The following is a 20,907-nucleotide window of genomic DNA, read 5'->3' as shown; positions in this document are numbered from 1 at the left end:
AGTAAATAGTTCACAGGGCCTCTATTCCTTTAAAACAAACCTTGTAAATATGCACTAAGTTTGAAGGCGCAGCAGGTTTCACTTATCATCGCGGGGTGGAAATTGTCACGCGTGTGATGAACCCGTTCCTAGGTCGTCCATCATCAGACTAGACCAGACCAGAACTTAGAATACAATGTCATAAGTCATGACTCATATAAGTTAATAAGTTAGTTCATAAGTTATACATAATACCTACTACCTACTTATAAAAGTAGTAAAGTACCTACAGTCTTACAGAACAGATGCATTGTAGCGTGATCGAGTGCGATAGTCATATTATGCACTTTGTGCTTATATAGTAATGTAGTCGCATGTATATAATGACAATATAATATTGTGTATTGCTGCGATGCTCCGTCGCGCGTCAAATGAAATATATAATTTCATAACACAAAAATGCGTGTTGCGTGTATATCATTTCCCAACGACGTGATTTTGAAACGGACATCGGAACCGTATTCCGGTATTCGTTTGAAACACGAACCCCTGTACTGCCGTCGCAGTGCGTACTGCGCAGGTAGAAACATAATGGTATGGCGTTATATTATTATTATTATCTTTTTTGTTACTTTAGATATTGTCATAAAAGAATTAAATTCATACGAGACATGAGGTATACCCCAATACCTGCTGCTCCGATACGACAAAAACGAGCGTTTTTATAATATATAATATCATGCCGTTCCTCTCTACCTCTCCACAGATCATAAATTATCGAAGAACAAACAAACTAAAATGCTGTGTGCATTCCACATTTCTGTATAATATTATACACACTCTCCGCACTCTGCAGTATGCCCCTAACATAGTTTTTGGCCGTTTCTTCAATTCTGTTGTATTTATTACACATATTATGTTAAGCTGAGTACATAATATATTATATAGGTACATAAATTTATTGACGCAAGTACGTAACTGTTACATACACTTCATTGCAGCGTACACCGTACGAGTTGGTAGTTGGTACTTACTACTGTAATCATTATTCATTAGTTATGAATTGTGCTTAATGGTTTTTCCGATATTTTCCAAATACACATTCTGATATTCATGCAGTCAGATATTTTAAGGCGCGATGACTGATGACTATAGCTCATAATATTATTAATCCTGATGAATTACGACACAAATAATGAGTGTGACGTGTACCGCGGTAATTTGTGATATTATAATGATCTATTTTAATCAACAAGTAGCCTAGACCAACGACTGCAGAGTGCAGACGGGGCTACGGGAGAGTCAACACGGTCTACACTCTACCTGTCCGGCCCGCAGGCCGCGGCCGGGCGAGTAGCGCGCGCATCCCGCACGGATGTCCATCCAATCCCGAGACGCGGTGCCGATCAGCTCACGCGCGACGTCATCGATTATGCCGCCGTGACGCCGCCGAACCGGTTTCAGTGTTGCCGCCGTCGTCGGAGTCCGGGAGTCGGCAAACACACGCCACCAGTGGAGCACCTTCAGCCTGCACCGGTCACGACTCGCGCCGCCACAACCGCTACACCACTGCAGCAGCAAAGTGCAACGAAGAACCGGTATTAGACGAATAAATTGTAATAATAATAATAATAATATGATATAATATTAATATTAGTGTTTACGTCGTTATCGTAATAATACCGCCGTCCTCGTGCGTTACGCCGGTCGTTCATCTATTTACTATTCAGTTTTCCGTCGCGCACCTGTAGCCTGCAGTACACCCGACGCAGACCCGCGGACTTGGACGAGACGCACACATCATCCATATTATAATATAGGTGTTAAATTATAACAAGGTAAACAAATATTCAAAATTACCGCCTTTTATTATTTTTATTGTTATGTACATAACAGTTGCGTGTCCCAAAAGTCCCGTATCGCCTTGAGTATATTATGTCTGTAATGAGACTGTGACTGACACAATATATCAATATAATATTTAAACGCTGTTCTTTCGACAGTTATCTGTTACAATTTAAATTTAACGGCGTGCATTTCTTGTAGATCATTCAATTGCTGCAGAAAACCCCGTTTGTATGGCGATACGGACTTTTGGTACATACTTATATATTTAAATATATATATATATATTGGTGTATTGTTTAATATTTTATATAGGACCTACTTTAAAGTGTTTATAATAATAAAACTCACAGCGTGAATTGCATAATATATAGTAACCCTGTAGGACGTAGGTATCTGGATCTAATTATTATAATCTATATGTACCGAGTGATTCTTAAATTCACTTGCTATCATTGAGCAATCGTTAATTCAAAAAGTATGAATATTATATTAATATTATATAATATTATATTAGTATATTAAAAATGTTTTGAAAAAAAAAATGTTTACATTGGTGTCCAGCTGATAAAAACAACATTTAAAATATATACATAATTTTTAATATTTTTTTCCTCAACATTAAGTTGTTTTACTTTTTTGAATGACGACATACAGTTTTAATTTCATATGCCTAAGCAGAATATTTTTCCAAGTATTTTGATACAGAAAATCGAATTTAGAACTAATAGTTTATGAGAAATAAGTATATGAAGTTTTGATGAGCGGTGTGGAGTGGGACACGGTTACCCAACAACATGTTAGGCTACTATTCTGCTCGTCTAAACTTAAAATACTTACCTATTTCGCTTAAACTACTAAGCTCAATTTTATATATCAAAATACTTAGAAAAATGTTCTGCTTTGGCATGTGAAATTAAAACTGTATGTTGTTATTCAAAAAAGTAAAAAAAAACTTAATGTTGAGGATAAAAAATATTTATTTTTTTAAATGTTGTCTTTTAACGATGATGATAATAATGATTATAAACGATAAAAGTAAATACTAAATAGTAATAATGCGCGCTTGGTGATCGTGGCGGCGGCAGATTCGGGCGAGACGCTGCGCCACAGAACGGGCGCGAAATTATTTTTAGCACTCTGAGTACGACTTGCCGTGTTATAATACATCTACCACGCCACCGCACTGCTCTCAGCGGGCATAATAATATAATATTATTGTTATGCTAGCGTATAACATTATTATGTCCGCGATGCGCGCGCACGGAGATTTTCGAAACGCCGCGGGGATATGTGCCTAAAATACGTCTCTGTCACAACATTATTATTATTATATTCGTGCACCACAAACCTCCAATAACGATTTATTGTAATTTTTAACGCTGTTATAAACATTGTCGTCTGCCATCGCCGCGAAATTGTTGTGTGCATTTATTGTTCGCCAGATTATCGTCTGACGTCGTCGTCGTCGTCGTCTCGTCAGTCTCGTGTGCTTTTTAACGTGCGAAATATTCAAATTTCTCCTCCCGCGAAAGACGGACTGTTTAATCTGTTTCTAAATCGAACATGGCCGTGAAACTGCATAGTAACACACAGGACTCAGTGGACGACGTCTTTCGCCCCACAACCAGAGTACCTACCCACCTATAATTGATGAATTATCGACAAAAAAAAAATGCCTTCCTGTATAAAGTTCGTATTAATTACGTGAAAAAATGCTATTACCGTGTGAGCGTAAAACGAATGTATCTTATAAGGTTTTACCTATGACTCAATACTCGCGTAATTTAGTGGGGTAGTTTGATTATATCTATATTTAAAATAATTACAATATAATAATATGTTATTCTTTTTTCTCTCATACAGTATAATATTATACCAAATACCTACTTAAAGGTATGTTATGATAGTCGTTGTACGGCGATGGTGGTAACCGTTAATAATGTTGATTTTCGCAAGTAATTTGTTGTTTTATATTTCTCAAACTTTTTCGATTATGAATTATTTGACTATCGTTTCTTTAATCCTTTGGATTTTGAATTGTTTTCCCTGAACATTTACATACCTACGAAAACCAAGTAAACAACTTCATTGATGCAGGTACTTTCTTGTTTTCAAATTATCGCGGGACGAATAATACTTTTTTTAATAAACACGCATGCAGTTTTTTTTTATTATTGTTATCAATAGAGTATGAAGCTTATCTGTTAGGATGACAAGATCAACAAGCCACAGACAAATAAATTAACAACACATTTTTACACAATCCAATCGCTATTCGCTAATTGTATTTAATTTATTATCTACAATTGGAATTCCTATATAGTTGCCTATAGGTACAATTTACTAATTTAACTATCAACGTATAATTATTGTAGTACTGGACGTGGTAACTAACCAAAAGATTATATAAATTATCATTTAACTATTTGTTCCATTCACTCCGAGATAATGGTACTTATTTTTAACGAATTGCCTAGTCTTAAAATTAAAATATGTATGTAAGAATACAGCAGCTTATAAACTCAGTCCTCACCGTATTATGAAAATTTATCAGATATCCTAAACATAATTTGAAACGTATTCTTTAATTAATATAATACAATTACTTAAAGAATAAAATATTGAACAACTTGCATTTTACCAAACGTTTCACTGTTATTATCTATGTATATAATATTATTTTATTGATTATTCAAACATTTTTAACAATGAATACACTCTCTTTTATATTTTATAATATTAAATCAACATATAGTGACAACTAAAGGAGTATAATCTATAAGTATATAACATTAAACAGTTGTCCTGTTAACTATAATAATTTATAATCATGAATCGTAAATTGAATAATTTGTTTATAAATATTAAGTATTGTGAAAAATTAAATTTTAAATAAGTATAGTATCAACTATTTATTATTTATAATTGATATTTTTCTTCATCTTAATGCTCTATATCAGGTGTTATCAACCCGCGGCCTGTTTCGTCTTTATTTGAGTCTCACAAACACATTAAGAGTATAGCATGTATTTCTTGATACATTTTTAATCATTTAATGTATGTTTTCATTACAAATACATTCGTAACCGCATGCGGTCCACGAGATTTTTTAAAAACAGTAGGTGATTGGTGGCTCGTTGCCTAAAAAGGTTGGAAGACCCCTGCTCTACACCAACTACACATTGTCTTTTATACATGTGATTTCTTAGATATGACAAATACAAAAATCAATGCCTTTATAGTTTTAAATATAATAAAACGGCAATATTATTTTAATAGATTGCTATCATCACATTTCTTTTGAATACTAAAGGTAGATAGTTAAATATTTAAATTAATTGCATGTATGATGTACCTAAATGCTTACAATAAAAATCGATAAAATTAATCCATTTAGAACAATTCCCAAAGCTAAAGAGTTTGATAAGAAAATCTCCAAAATTAAGAACTGAAGATTTTTGGGTAATTAGGTAAACCCGTGACCATGTAAGGTTATAAAATCTTGAAGTGGAATAGGTATATTAATACATTTCGTCTCCGATACAGTCTTGTAGATTTATCTACATCGTGTTTACTTGCATTTTACTTGTTATTTAAATTTTTAATCATCAGCTTATACTATGACCATAAAACCACTTTTTTGTCTTGGTAAATAATAAATATTATATAGCCATATATGAGTTTTCAAAATTGTTCAAATAAATGTATAATTGGTATATAAATAATAATGATAAAATATGGCATTCATCATTATATATTTTGTTTTTTTATTAGATTGGCATTTTAGTATACCTAGTATTATATTTTATTAGTATTTTACCATTTCACTAGTTTTGTGAGAATTTAAATTGATGTGCTTAGATTATGAATAAAGGTACTTGGTACCTCGTACCTACTTTTAATATGACTACTGCAATTGTATATCTATTTATTATCAACATTGTGATAAAATCATTATCAATGTAAATACCTATATTAATATATTAATTTAATTTATAAATATGATATTCAATATAATTTATATCTGTTTGGTAAAAAAAATCAACAATCATTTATATTTTAATAAGTACAAACATTATACGTAATTCTAAAAATCAATATTTATATTATAATAATTAATGGAAGTTCATGATTTAGTTTCCTGATAATTTTACAGTAAATAATAAATAATTCTATTAGGAACTTTTAACTGCACGGAAACTCCTCCCGTAAAGATTGAATTAGATGAAGGTCTTTTTTATAATGCATATAATAATAATTCATAAATTGTCCACGTTTTGTCACAACCCACATTAAAATTTGAAGTGTTTACATCCGTCGAAATTTAAATCTCAATTTAAAATTTGCAACTCAGCGTTACTGATATTGTTTTAATGACCGTATTTCCGTCTATTTGAAATAATAATATTATTGTAAAATATAAGCCTTGAAATCATAAATGGTTTTTTACAGTTCGTCACTGTTACATATTGTATGTTTACCACTCTACCGGTTACGGCAATTTTTAAACCTATTTTTAATTATTTACTAAATACTACTTGTTTTTTTTTTTTTTTTTTTAGTTGAAAAGAAGTTATTTTACTTCTTAATTTGTTGAATTAAATACGACACTGCGATTTTAAAATTAACTTCTCAAAATGTTTAAGTTCTTGTACTTCATTATATCCAAATACATGATGTACGTACAACTAAAGATTATCAGCTAAAAGCTTAAACATCACACTCAAACATTGACTGAATCACACTAACTCTCCAAAGTCAATAAAATAATCTAATAATGAGTTTAACTTCGAGGTCAACGGCTTACAGTTGAAAATTACAAGTGGCATCCATCACTCAAAGTTTTGGTTTACAAATGGCCGTTAGCCGTTGAAATTGGCTCAATTATGTAGGTACATTTCAGCATTGCACTTGATTAGTATCTATATTTATTTATTCTTAAATGCATTTAAAATTATAAATTATAATATTTTTAAAATACCTAAATTAAATCTTGAATAAAAAAATAAACAACAATACCTATTCTGGTAAATCATTTCAATGATGGTTAAACATCTTAATGTTTCTGTGCATGAGTTAATGGGGGTACAATAATACGCGTGCATAGTATTGCAGCAGCATAGACACGTAACCATGTGGAGTATACCATTATATCAATATATTAAATATCATTATAATTTATAGGTACCTATACATAAAATGCACTTTATAAATATTATTTTTTTTTTCATACAATTAATAGGTATGTGGTATGTCATATGTTACACTAATTTAAAGAAATTATTGATGCCTTTTATGAAAGCATGGAAATTTCAATGGTGTATTAGAAATATTAGAATAGAAAATGTACATATTTAATGTTATACTGATACAGAGAAAACTGATTAAACAGCTTCAACTACATTTCAGCCATAAAGCCATCACAAAATTAACTTTATCTTAGCATAATTATTAATGTTCTTGTTTTTTTTAAACCATTCTCATATCACGTTACACAACATTATTATTAATGAATTGTATCAATATATATAGTATATTATGAAACTTCCAAATTCCAATGCAAATTTGTATATTTCAAAATCGAATATCATCTATAACTGGTATATTCGGTAGGCTCATTTACGAGATTTTAGATATATTTTCTTCATGCAAGTATGCCATGAAAATAAATTATCACCAAACGTCTTTTTTTTGTAAGTGATAAATATAAAAAAAAACTGGTCAAACTTTTCAGAAGTGTAAGCCATATAATAGGTATTATGTATACTATAAAATTAATAAGAATTCTATAGGTAGTTATTTAAAATTATAATGAATGAATGGAATAATAAAAAATGAATTTGAAAAGTTCTATCGTATTGTTTCATACTTTCATTAAAAAATATATACATACATATAATTAAATAGGGTATCATCATAAAATCAGTATATACGATAAGCTATTCAGAGAAAACTTACTGAAGACCTAACATTTCCCCGAAAGTCTCTAAAAATGGTTTCATATTAATTGTATTCCTTAAACTAAATTATTTTTTAAAAATTTTATTTTATGTAAATAAAATTTGGAGTTCTGCAAATGGGTGATTTTCTTCACTATAGTTGTCTCACGAATGCATGTCTCAATTCTTAAGTATTTTTTATTTATCATACAATATACTTGTATTCCAACGCATTTAATATGTTGATTAGTACCTATACAAATTACTAACTGATTGTAATTATTATTTTATTAAAAAGAATATATTTCATTTAAGGAAGATAATTATAAAATTGTAAAGAGATAATCTTCTATAGTAAGATTATTCCCTGTGCCATATTTTATTATTGACACACTACTTAAATTAACAAAAACAATGGAACACAATATTAGGGGTGTAATATTAATATATTATATTGGTTTTCACGGCTGGCTCTTTTTATCCAATTAGTACTTCACATCTATATTATTCAACTTTATTTAGTAGTAATGTTAATCCCATTAGTTTAACATCAATCACAGTGGTCTAAAGTCTACAACATGCCGCCTATATATAGTTCAATTTACTTATTGCAGATATCATCGAGGGTTAACAAGTAATTTAATAATAATGTATTAATATGTACATTGCACGTTAATCATAGGTTAACCTAATAACAAGTAACGAGAACATAAAACAGGCGTATAATATAATATACATAGCATATTAGCATGTGTTATATTAAATTATAGTGCTATAAATTCTACAAGTCTCTTTATTTTGTATTAATTTATTATTTTCTTCTTTAAATCTAATATAAAAATTCAAACCTTCTAAAATAACATCCTTCGTAAAATCACAAATTCTTACCCTTATATCTCAAACCTAACTTATTTACACACCGATCTAAAAATTAAAACAGTCCACGAAGAACCAGTAACTTTTTACAAACGATTCCACTCAAAACTCCCTTCTCATACCAACCCCCTCATTTCAAACCTTGCCACTTTCACAATTCCTGGGAACAAGGAGGCTCAGAAGGAAATGGTGTCGAGATCTTATCAATGGGTAATCTTAAGTATAACAATATAGGTATACATTAAAAAAAAAAAAAATATTAAGTAAGGGTTGTGTTACCACTGGGTGACTCCTCTCATCAAATAATCATGTATATATTATTTTCTATTACCACATATTCTTATTGTTCCTAAAGAAACAGATTGTATATACCGTATAAATAATAATAAAATTTAAAAGAAAAACAACCTTTACCTAATATAAATAATATATATTAATTATTTTCATTGCGATTAATATTTTATTGGAAAGCACACCAGCCGATTTTCAAGAAAAAAAAATACTATAGTTTCCTTGCTTTTCCTTGCAAGTTGCAGCGATACAATACAACATTAATGAGATCAATTAATACTTACTACTTAGTACTTGTTTTGGCATTTTCTAAAGTGATAATGTGATATGTATTTAATTTAAAATTTGTACAGTTTAATTGACTACCAAAGTGAAGCATGCCATATAAAGCCACTAAGTTGAAAGCATATGATTTCTACCTGTACGTTATTATATTATATTTAAAATTAAATATTTATAAATTATTACTATACATAACCAATTTTATATTGTTAAATATTACGTTTAAATTTACGTAACAAAAAACCGTAAACAAATCTTATAAGCTATTAGCAATTATAAATTATTCGTAAATATCGTATACAATATAATACAGTAAGTTTAGCTTAATAGTTACAATTTACAGATAATAATATAACAAAATAAATGGAGTAGAAACATAAGCTAGGTTATTGGTAGTTATACAATGTTACATAAGGCAGTTATCACCTATTTGGTTATTAAGTGCAGCGGTGAGAATGGATTGAATAATATATTATAGACGATAGGTCAGAAAAGAATTTTTATAATGCTAATTTTATGTTTGGATTTTTTAAATTATAGGTAAGCTATTCGGTTTCAGACCTGCATAAGTAACAGATATGACAGATAGGCCTAAGAATGTATTGGGGGAGACGCTCGGAAAAATTTTCTTTAGGATTAGAGTTTTACTTGACAGTTGAAATGATTAATTTTTTAGACGGTTGCAGAGGATTGCTAAGATTGCTTTGAATACTGGATGAAGGACCTTAAGACTGGACGAGTGGTCATTCACGCAGATAGCACATTTTGAATTATGATCTTTAGTAAAATCTTCTGATAAGTGATCTTAACGACATACGTTTCGACTGTGTCCATATTATGATTGATAGTTGTGGCGAGGCGTGTCTCAACTATTTTTGTAAAGTTTCTCAATATTGTAACTTGAGTACTCATTAACCAAGTTATATTGTATTATTGTTATCTTGAGATTATTTATTAAAAATATATTTTTACAAAATGTTGAAAACGAAAGTCACTACGAACAAACGGACTCAGCTCCAAAAATATCCATTTGTATAATAATATGAAATTGTTATTTTCATTATTATAATTTATTATTCTTTGTTTCTATTCGGTACACTTTATTATTTTTAAATATTATGATGAACATTTAATAATGGCCTATGATTGTTGTTAGTCAACATATTAAATATTAATTATTATTAATTAACTTAGAAGTTTCAATATGAATACATATACGATTCATAGTTTAATAGGTAATTGTTTTATATTGAGTTGTATAACATTATTTTTTGTATTATATTATTTTAATAATTTGAATTATTATCATTCATTTGATTCAAACGATTATGTGTCTGATTTTGAATACATTTTATTATTTTATTACTTCGATAAGATATATATATTCTGTCAATTAATTAACTATTCATTATTCATATTCAACACATCTATATAATCTATTTATCTACATAGATCTATATAATCTATTTATCTACATAGATACCTAATATAAACATTGACCAATTTTGTAAATCAAATAATCGCAGGGACAAAAGTGGTTAATGTAATGTTAATAAAAAGTAAAAGTCGTAATACATAAAATACTTATGTCAAGTACAAAATTACTAAAACAAAACTTTGAAAATTTGTTAACAGTATATTATATTGTTGTGATCAAATTATGGCATCGAGGTGAACGGTCTTGAGGAACAGAAATCATGTCCGGCACGACGGATAACGGGGTCACCGGGACTCATAACGTACAGCCGACTATCACAGAATGTAAACTTTACAAAAGACGATGGCTTATGTTGGTGCTATTTGTCCTGTGTTCGATGATCAACGCTGTACAATGGATACAGTACAGCATCATATCAAACGTGGTTATTAGATTTTATAATGTGTCGAGTTTTGCTGTGGACTTCACATCCATCGTCTACATGATCACCTACATACCACTTATATTCCCGGCGTCGTGGATACTAGAAAAAAAGGTAAATATAATCCATACCTATATATTTTAAGTATAGTTGACAATATGATTGACAGGGGCGGTTCCAGAGACTTGGTTGGGGGGGGGGGCTAATAGTTAAAATTTTCAAAAAAATTATAATAACAAATACAAAACAACGATTTTTACAACACAAATTCAAGTCTTTTTTACTTAATTAGTATTTTCGTGGTCCATACAGATACCAAATACATGTTACAAGGTCATACACCGACGTACCTTCAATAATTACATACTTTTACGTGTCAATAATAGTCAATACTATAATATGTTTTTTTGTTAGCAATATACATTTTTTTAGAAATACGGGTTTTGGGAAACATAAAATGTTGAACTTTTAAAGACCTGTTTCACTCACCAAAAAAAAAATATCGAAAAATATAGGCAACATATTATAGTCCTATATAGAGTTTTTCTCGCTATTCGGTACCTTGGCGAGTAGTACATTCCTAGAATAGTCTACAATTTATATCCATACAATATGTTTTTCAGACTGTAAATATTTTAAGAAACAAAAAAAAACAATTTAGTGCCTAGCAATGAAAATCACATTACTGGATATATTCGATTTTCAAACAATGACCCGTGTCTTTTTTCACGTGGTAGGATTAAATCATTCGACATGCAGTTTCAAACGCGTTTTGACTCCCTGCAGATATAATTGATTTTCTACATAATATTATTAAGTCCGTATTATATATTTATATAGGGTCTTCGCGTGGCCATGGTAGCCGGCTCGTGCGGCACGATGGTCGGTGCCTGGTTTAAAGTGGCGTCTTCCAGTCCGGACAGATTTTATATGACCATGTTGGGTCAAACGATTGCGGCTAGTTCGCAAGTTTTCATATTGAACTTGCCGGCACGCCTGGCAGCAGTGTGGTTTGGCCCGTCTGAAGTGTCCACGGCATGTTCGATCGGAGTGTTTGGAAATCAGGTAAACGCCTAAATTGCAAGGCTGGGCATTAACGAGTTAAAAGTTAAAATTAAGTTAATTTTAATTAAGTTAATTAACTCGTTACTTTTTTTTTCAAATTGACATCTAACTAAATAAGTTATTTTTTTTCAAGATTAACGTGTTAACTTCAGTTAATTTTATTTCAAAAATATCTAAATTAAGTTAACTTTCGTCCGAAGAATAATGCAAATTTTTCAATGTGTTTTTACTTTGATGTATCATTTTAAATTTCCCCAGTTATTTTCTTGAACACAAAGAAAAACTATCAAATAAACCATATTATGTGTCTGGAATTTTCTATTTTTGTAAATTAGCAAATTTTAATATAACACCAAGTTAAGTTACTTTTTTTTCAAAGTTAACTCTTAACTTAACAAGTTAACGAAAAAAAATACTAGTAACTTTTAACTTAACTTAATTTAATTATTTTAAAATAACTTAACTTAACGAGTTAAAAAAAATTGTTAACTTGCCCAGCCTTGCAGTAAATTGTATAACATAAAGCACGGCTATATAGTAAGTCTTGGTTTATGCTGTACCATCTCCATCTGGTATTATGACTGTAAACGTTAAAATACTATGTACGTTTTCGCACACCGTAATGATTGGTTTTGTTTTTCAGTTCGGTGTGGCTCTGGGCTTCTTGTTGCCACCGTTATTAGTTCAAGACACCGGCGATTTGTACGCCATATCCGCGGGCTTGTCACGAATGTTTTACGCCACAGCCATAAGTTCGACACTAGTGTTTATACTAATATACTTCTGTAAGTTTAAAAACTATTGGTAACATTTATCCCGTCTCGATCTGCCGTTCTCTTTGAACGTTTTTATTTTTTTTTTCGTTATTTTTAAACATAATTGGCTCGTTTATTATTCCTCGCAAAATACTGTTATTATACTTTTAACTGGTATAGGCATGGACAGTGTGGATATTTATAAGTTAAATAATATAATGTTTTTTTTTCACATTGAGAATTAAAGAATCATGGCAATTATTTATTTATTCTACCTGCGCTTCATATAGTGCCTTGTACACAAAGAGTTGATTATGATTTTCACACATTTTTTCAGGAATTTTCATTCTGTATGTATACCACTTTTTTAGATATTTTGTGCCCCGATAATAGTAAAAAATTAATTGATTAAAAATAAAATAATTCGTAAAATAATAACCGCTCTTGTCTCTTATATATTAGGTATAGCCGGTATAGGTCGCTAATTTTCTAAAAATGTGTCCCACGGTAGTTTTTATACTACTCCAGGATACAAGCTGGAATACCGCTGCAGTTATAATATTTAATTAACGCCTGCACAATATCTCACAGTCATTTTATCTGTTGACAGTCGTCAAGCCATCCCCGCCATTACCACCGAGTTTGGCACAAGCGAATCAGAGGTCGACCAGTAGCAGCGACCCGAAAAACTTTGTTAAGTCTTTGTGGAGACTAGTGTACAACTACGGATTCCTTTTGCTATTACTGTCATACGGCATGAACGTCGGTTCGTTTTATGCCATTTCTACGTTGCTAAACCAAATTATATTGGAACATTTCCCTGTGAGTATTCAGAACACTTTTATTCGATTTCGCTTAGAGGATGATTATCAACGATTGACCGTATACCTATTAATAGGCATGCAGTATGTATATGTAACAAATAACAATAATTATCCTGTTGCAGGAAAACGCGGTAGATGCCGGCAGGATAGGTCTAATGATCGTCCTTGCAGGAATGGTGGGTTCAGTGGTGTGTGGTTTTATTTTGGACGGAACGCATCTTTTCAAGTGAGTTTGCAGAGACGTTTTTGTTTTACCTAATATCGCTGTAAAATTACGTTAATGTGAAATGTTCTAAAAATTTAGAGAAACGACTTTAGTGGTGTATGCTTGTTCGTTGGTCGGCATGGTAATCTACGCGTTCACATTGTCTTGCGGACACATATTAGTTGTGTACCTGTCAGCAATCCTACTTGGGTATATGATTGAAAATAATAAATATTGATCATAATAAAAATTTGTTTTTAAACAAATTACTAAATACAACTTCGTGTTTATACTTTCCCAGGTTTTTTATGAATGGTTATTTGGCGGTCGGGTACGAATTAGCGGCTGAATTGACCTACCCAGAGTCCGAAGGAACGTCCAGTGGAATGCTAAATGCAGTGGTGCAAGTATTCGGCATCGTTTTCACCTTGATTTATGGATGGATAAATAATGGATTCGGAGACAAGAAAGCCAATTTATTTTTGGCCGCAACGCTCGTCTTAGGAACCTTTCTCACTGCCATGATACCATCTGACTTGCGGAGGCAAGCGGCTCAAGAAAAGAAATCATTGGTTAATTAATTAATTAATGATAGTTTTAGCGATGTATAATTGGCTCAAGTATTTTTAATTTATTATCACCCCACCAATATATTATAAAGTATTTAAGTATGTTATATTGATATATTTTAAGGATCTGATAATATTCCATATTCGCCTAGAAAGGAATTAAAGTTGAAAACCTATAAAGATTCCATATTTTAGTAAAATATAAAGGATTTATTTTTCATTACCTATTACATTTTTTTTAAATATTATAATATAACTACTGTTATTATATGATGTTGTTATTTATAATTTTAATAATTAAAAATGTATTTATCGTACAGTTTTATCGTGTTAATAGAATATTATTTTTAAATTAAATTATAGTTGTATTACCTCAATAGCATAGTGGTATGTCATATTCGAACGCCATAGAAATAGACGTCTGCGTTCTGCCGAAGTAAAACAAAATGTCTAAGACACCAAATTTCTCACCTTTCAGACAAATTAATATTAATTTATTTGTTTATAGTTTTAACGTATTATTGATTAGAGTTGGATATTTTAGTAAATAGGCTGACAATGTGACTTATCCTGCAGTGCCACAATTACAATTCCATGTGCTCGGTGCAAAAATATTTTAGTTTTGACGTATGTAAGCATAAATGAGATGTTCCTAACCCTAAAATCTAATATCCTTTAAAAATATTAGTCAACATTAATACGTTTAAATTATATTTTGTTGTGGATTCATTAACAAAATAAAAAAATTATTTTAAACTTACCTCTATAGATAAAGTTATTGGCATTTTTAACAATACAATTATATGTGTTTAATTGTTTTCAACTTAAAAATTATATTTCTGCTTTCTGTTGAGAACTGGCGAAATATGGCTTACCAGTTTTTGAAATTTGAGGAATCGATTTCAAACGATAGGTACTGTTGTACAAAATCTGAATATATAATAATATATTATGTGGCATTGCTTGACGGAAACCGGTGCCACAAATGAACGAAGGAATAATTTAACTTATTAGTATAGGTATTAGTTTTAAGTTCCTTTATAAAATACCTATTTAATAAATATAAACTAATATACTACAATTTTAGATTCTGACCGAAGCGATACATGTATTGATTTCAGATTTGACAATGATGTTTTTTTTTAGTCTATAGGTACACTTTTTATAGTAGTAAAAATGCTTCTATTTACAACTTTAATATCTTTTCTGGTAGGAAAGTTCATCTAGTTGGTACTTAGATGTCAAAAATAAAATATTGATTCTCAGTGATGACGTCATCCGATAATATTACTAATATTAGGTGTATTTTATGATATTATTGCGTGAAGTAATTTATTTTGCTATTATTAGGCATACATATATTAGGTTACATTCATTTTTGTCAAAAAAATTGCATTTCAAAATGTCATTGTGTGCATAAAATATAAAAATATACACTCTAAATGTTTTAAGTACCTAAGAATAATATTTTTAAATTACAAGAATTATCGTTTTTCTTTGTTTTAATATGTAGGAAATTTCAATTTTTAGCTTAATATAACTACATATAAAATAAAAACAGTGTTAATATGTTTTAGATTTTTTGGTTACAGAATGAACTATAGGTACTTACGTGGAACCTTGTTTTAAATGTTCAATACTTAGATAGCTATAAAAATTTAGCATTTTATACGTTTTTAATTACATAATAATTTGTAAATAATGCTTATAAATAAAATCTTGCTTAAGTATTTTTAAATTGATATCGTAACAATGTCTAAGGAGCCTTGTGTTCAATTTTCAATGATTTTTACCCAACGAATAACATTTTATTGACAAATATAGAAAAAAAAACTAAAATAATTGAAAATTGAAAATGTCCGTAAACAGCTCAAAACGGGTTAAAATATTTTGAAAATTTTATCTAGTATAAAAAATAATAAAATAAACATAATTTTGTGTAAATTTCAAGTATTATTTTTGTGATTTCTGAGACAATAAAATATATACCTGAGGACATATATAATATATAATAAAGATTATAGACTAAAGTTGTAAAATAAAGTTATTTAAATACATTAATTTAACTAATATTTATTACGAATAACTATATAAATCATAATATATTACAGAAATAAAAAATTAATGTAATATTTAATCTAGTAGGTAAGTACTTTTTATACTCAAGAAATTTTTACAAACTATAAAATATTAATAGATTAATATTTGATATAATTTTAAATCATCATAGCCCCCATTCATCCACCTATTATATTCATTATTCAGTTCCTAATATCTTAATATTTTACAAAAAGTTAAACCAAAAAATATTCGTTGAATTTTGATTTAAATATATTACAATTTTTCATAAAAAAATCATTAATACTACTACAGTACTATTTACTTAATATTTTACAGGAAAATGAGTGATTCTAATTTAACAAATAAATAATTAAATGTTAAGGGTAAAATATTTAAAAAAAATATTTACATTTGTAGAATTGTTTGAATAACTAGAAGGATAGGTAGCTCCTCAATTTGGGAACTAAAATGTGGAATTTATATAAATAATATAAAATTATATTTTAAAGTATAATTTTTTATATGTCAAAATGAGATTAAAATAACTACCGAGTTCAAAGGTTAGGCATTAGGCAAGTCTAAAATTGAAGTGGGACTGAACACAGAACATATTATGAGCATTCATTATATATTTTAGAAAAGTTCCAACAACATGAAGCTGCAAGGAAAATACAAATTAATAAGTTTACCGATACAGACAAAAAGTTAATATATTTTTTCAAAAACACCATGTAATATTTAAAAGGTATTTCCATAAATATTGTATTCAAATAATTATTAAGTTTTTAAACTATCCTTTCTTTCAATCCAATTTTATTTCATGTTCATATAGTCATAAATTGTAGGTTTTTAAAATTAAAATTTAATTATTAGTATTATTTTTAATGAAATTTGTATATCAAGGATTATTTTTAATATATTATTTAGGTCACCATGAAGGTAAAAACTGTGTTTAGTAGATATTTTGAAGTTGCCTATGTGTACGAGTAACCAAGACTGAAAGGGCTATTTTATCGACAAATGAAAAATATTGTTTTAATGACCAAATTTTATAATATTATATAAAATTATGTAGGAATAAATTAGTTAGATATGTACAAATAAACTATTGTTGAGCTAAAATGTGTTCTGACATTTATTTTCCTTAAATATTGTATAAAAATATAAGGCAAAATACATCAAGCAAAGAATAAAAAAAAATTGACTGAGATAATTATTAATTTAAAATTATTTTAACAAAAAAATACAATTATTATTACAAACTTATATATTGTACAAACCTTCACATTAAAGACAGTATAGATAATATAGCCAATATTATATAAGAGTACAATTTATTAGTCAGATTTATAATATTTATTTTAAGAGGAGGCTATACAGATATTTACTGTCTCTGTCTTACATGTGCATAACATAGCAAATTTACGTTTTAGTAGATTACGTTTAACTCAGTTAATTTAAAAATTAGAGTGAATTGACCTATTATGAAACGGTAAGAACATTATCTGTGTTTGAATGTGGATTTTTTGGGTTAGTTCAGTTTTTAGTAAGTTATGCGCAGTCTTTAATTTACACTATATTATATACGCAAAACTTACTAAAAAAATTAACTATCGTAAAAAATCCACATACAAACACAGATAATGCACTTACCATCAAGTTTCATAATAAGTCAATTCACTCTAGTTTTTAAATTAACGGTGCTAAATGCGTTTTCCTGAGCATACATTTGCTATGTTATGCACTTGTAAGACGAAAAAAACAAATGGCAGTGTCCTCTTAATTATTATTACTAAATTTTTTGATGTCGATAAAGCGTTTTATACTTTCATATACCTAACTATTTCTTGGTTATTATTTTAAAATTAATAAAATACCAGTTAAATGTGTTAAATATGATTCACACGTATTAAAAAATGTCTGGCCAGAGATGAGTTTTCAAAAACATCAGTGATTATAAATAAATAAATAGTGTTACTTTGTATTCTTGTATTTCAATACTTGAAATTTTACAACCTACAAAGTCTGCATTAAGTCAAATAATGTATTGATATGTATTCATAAAAACTAAGATTTTAATACTGTATTAAAATTGTTGTTTTATTTAATTTGTAGTAAATATAAAATGGAAAATATATCAAAATGAGTCAATATTTATAAATAATAACTTTTAAGTCAACTTAAACTACTAGTATTTTTAAAATAATAATAAATATAATATTAAACCAATATAAATTCCTAGTACTTTTTTATTTAATTTCTTTACAATTTCAAAAACTCAGATGATGAATATATAAAAGTTGAAACAATAGAGAATGGCTAAACATTGAAAACTTATTCTATGATTAAACAGAAAATTAGGTTATACTTTTTAAGAACATTTGGATTTTTTTTGATATAGAACATTAAATGAATTATCTTTAATTTATTTATCGAAGGATCTCTTTATGAAATTGGCTTGATCTTGAAATGCAATGATATTAATGAAAATACGAAACATTTTAGATCTTGAACTAGATAGTAAAATGTTCTGAGCCCTTCTGGATCTTTGGATGTGTTTACATCTAATAATGAACCAGTTTTGGAAGTAGTAAATGATATATGTTCATCATCAATGACAATTTCCAACTCTTGTCTGCCAACTCTATCGGGTGGTGGCCACAGAGCATCGTCTTCATGCATAATCTCAGAATCGGATACGATACGTTTGAGCTCATCAATTACTGGTTGGTGAACATACACTTCTTTACGGATCATTGTGTCGTTTTTGTAGTTAGAATTGTTGGCATATCGTAGTTTACCATCAGGACGGAATTCAAACTCCAAAAATTCATGTCCAAATTTGCCTAGAAAATTAAAACATTGGTTTACTTATTGAACTATATTTTAAGTTATTAGAAAATAGTATTATAACACTTTAAGTTTTAGTACATTTTTAATATTCTTAATTTATTTGTTAATTAAATATGTACCTATGTTTTTTTTTAAAACAATTGAACATAGAATAGGTGGCATTAAAAAAGTAACAGTACAAGTTACAAATGTATATAAAAAATGGTAATAAATTTAACATAAGTGCACATATATTATAAAAACTCATCAAACATTAGATTTACTATGATACTAATATACTTATAGATAAGAAATATGTTTTTAAAAAAATCATTTTCCATAAAACAAATTTACTCAATATTAATTGATGTCTTTGTTTAATAGTATGTACCAACAATTTGCATATGTTATTAGAAAACATACACATATTTTACATAACCATTAAGCTAATATCACATAGGTACCCGTAAAATATACAACTATAACTTTATATTTTATGTAAGTATTCTCTGCCTTCAACACAAACACTGCTTAGAAAGTAGATACTCATTTTCACAAAAGTAAAAATAATGTTTAATAAGGTTATAAATATAGGTAGGTACGATTGTTTTAAATTGATAGCTCCAATAATTGTACTGACAAGTGTTGAGCCTAGCACATAAAGAAATAACAATATCCTAAGATTTAAAACAATTTTGTTTTAAATCATATAGTATTAATGTGACGATAGAAATTATACTGTTAAAAATACTAAACAAACAAGGTAGTTTTTCCAAAAGAATTGGTAAAATATTACAACACATTCGTTCTCATTTCCAAATGGCAAAGGTAGGTTGTAACTTGTAGAAATGCCATTTCTTGTGGTATAAACCCGAGACAAGTCATATTACAACGAAAAAGTCAAGATAAAAAAAAAACCACTGAAACCGGCAAGCATCATATTGTTTTTCTATATCAATTTTTTTTTGCGAGGACAACTGACTAAAAGTTGGTACGTACCTTTGTGTCCTATGTAATAACGCAAATAGAATTCTCCAGACATTTTTGCGCTGGGCACGTTTAAGCTCGGATTCTACAGGTTCTTCAGGTCCTCAGCAGTTTACGCATAAAAGTCCAACGAAACGATCTGAACAACGAACACGAGCTTATTGCATCCAGGTAGTGTTTGTTTGGTATCGTACCATCGTCCGTGGAATACTCTAATGGCCGAACGTCGAAAACGCCGAAAACGAGGTAAATAAAGCGGTCGCGGAGATACCAGATACGGTGGCGAGCAGTGCTGCCGGCCGGGAGAGCGCTCGATTTCCCACGGCGGCCCTCGCCTACCCGAGGAAACGGTGTTGCGCGCAGGAATGATCGATAGGGCGAGCTCGCGTTTCCTCCATGCCCGCGCACGGCCGACGATTGGTGGCACCGTTCACTGGTGCTCGCACACTCGCGCACACGCACCCACACACAAACACACTTACACACGACTACACGTCGAGACGCACACCGCCAGACCGAGACGCCATCTTATGGC

The 20,907-nt window shown here is 29.5% G+C and overlaps 2 protein-coding genes across 4 annotated transcripts; one reads left to right on the top strand and one right to left on the bottom strand.

The window, feature by feature from the left end:
* The first annotated feature begins 1,423 nt into the window (after positions 1-1,423).
* On the top strand, positions 1,424-14,815 carry LOC132943052 (heme transporter FLVCR2-like). 3 transcript variants are annotated; one of them, XM_061011836.1, is made up of 9 exons: positions 1,424-1,577; positions 1,637-1,817; positions 10,851-11,188; positions 11,915-12,139; positions 12,783-12,924; positions 13,505-13,716; positions 13,841-13,944; positions 14,023-14,133; positions 14,225-14,815. In XM_061011836.1, exons 3-9 carry the CDS (start codon positions 10,913-10,915, stop codon positions 14,502-14,504), a joined length of 1,350 nt encoding a protein of 449 aa, XP_060867819.1. In that variant the 5' UTR covers positions 1,424-1,577; positions 1,637-1,817; positions 10,851-10,912; the 3' UTR covers positions 14,505-14,815. The 3 variants fall into 3 exon arrangements, with proteins under 3 accessions (XP_060867819.1, XP_060867820.1, XP_060867821.1); XM_061011837.1 differs by having other exon boundaries at positions 1,432-1,577; positions 1,710-1,817; XM_061011838.1 differs by lacking the exons at positions 1,424-1,577; positions 1,637-1,817 and adding an exon at positions 3,492-3,516.
* Positions 14,816-18,626: 3,811 nt separating this feature from the next.
* LOC132943053 (protein mago nashi homolog) lies at positions 18,627-20,635 on the bottom strand. Its single transcript, XM_061011839.1, has 2 exons — positions 20,385-20,635; positions 18,627-19,399 (listed from the first exon to the last, which is right to left on the bottom strand). The coding sequence occupies exons 1-2, from the start codon at positions 20,425-20,427 to the stop codon at positions 18,999-19,001; spliced, it is 444 nt and encodes a 147-aa protein (XP_060867822.1). The 5' UTR covers positions 20,428-20,635; the 3' UTR covers positions 18,627-18,998.
* Positions 20,636-20,907: the final 272 nt, after the last annotated feature.

The sequence above is a fragment of the Metopolophium dirhodum genome, chromosome 4 (assembly GCF_019925205.1).
Source record: "Metopolophium dirhodum isolate CAU chromosome 4, ASM1992520v1, whole genome shotgun sequence".
NCBI classification, from domain to species: Eukaryota; Metazoa; Arthropoda; class Insecta; order Hemiptera; family Aphididae; genus Metopolophium; species Metopolophium dirhodum.
This window is presented reverse-complemented; position numbering and strand designations above follow the sequence as displayed.

Excerpts from the sequence above, each read along its gene's own strand:
- LOC132943053 (XM_061011839.1), bottom strand. The coding sequence starts at position 20,427 with ATGTCTGGAGAATTCTATTTGCGTTATTACATAGGACACAAAG. Across the intron at positions 19,400-20,384 it reads TTATTACATAGGACACAAAG|GCAAATTTGGACATGAATTT; the intron begins GTACGTACCAAC and ends TTAATTTTCTAG.
- LOC132943052 (XM_061011836.1), top strand. The coding sequence starts at position 10,913 with ATGTCCGGCACGACGGATAACGGGGTCACCGGGACTCATAACGTACAG. Across the intron at positions 12,140-12,782 it reads TCGGAGTGTTTGGAAATCAG|TTCGGTGTGGCTCTGGGCTT; the intron begins GTAAACGCCTAA and ends TTTGTTTTTCAG. Across the intron at positions 13,945-14,022 it reads GACGGAACGCATCTTTTCAA|AGAAACGACTTTAGTGGTGT; the intron begins GTGAGTTTGCAG and ends CTAAAAATTTAG.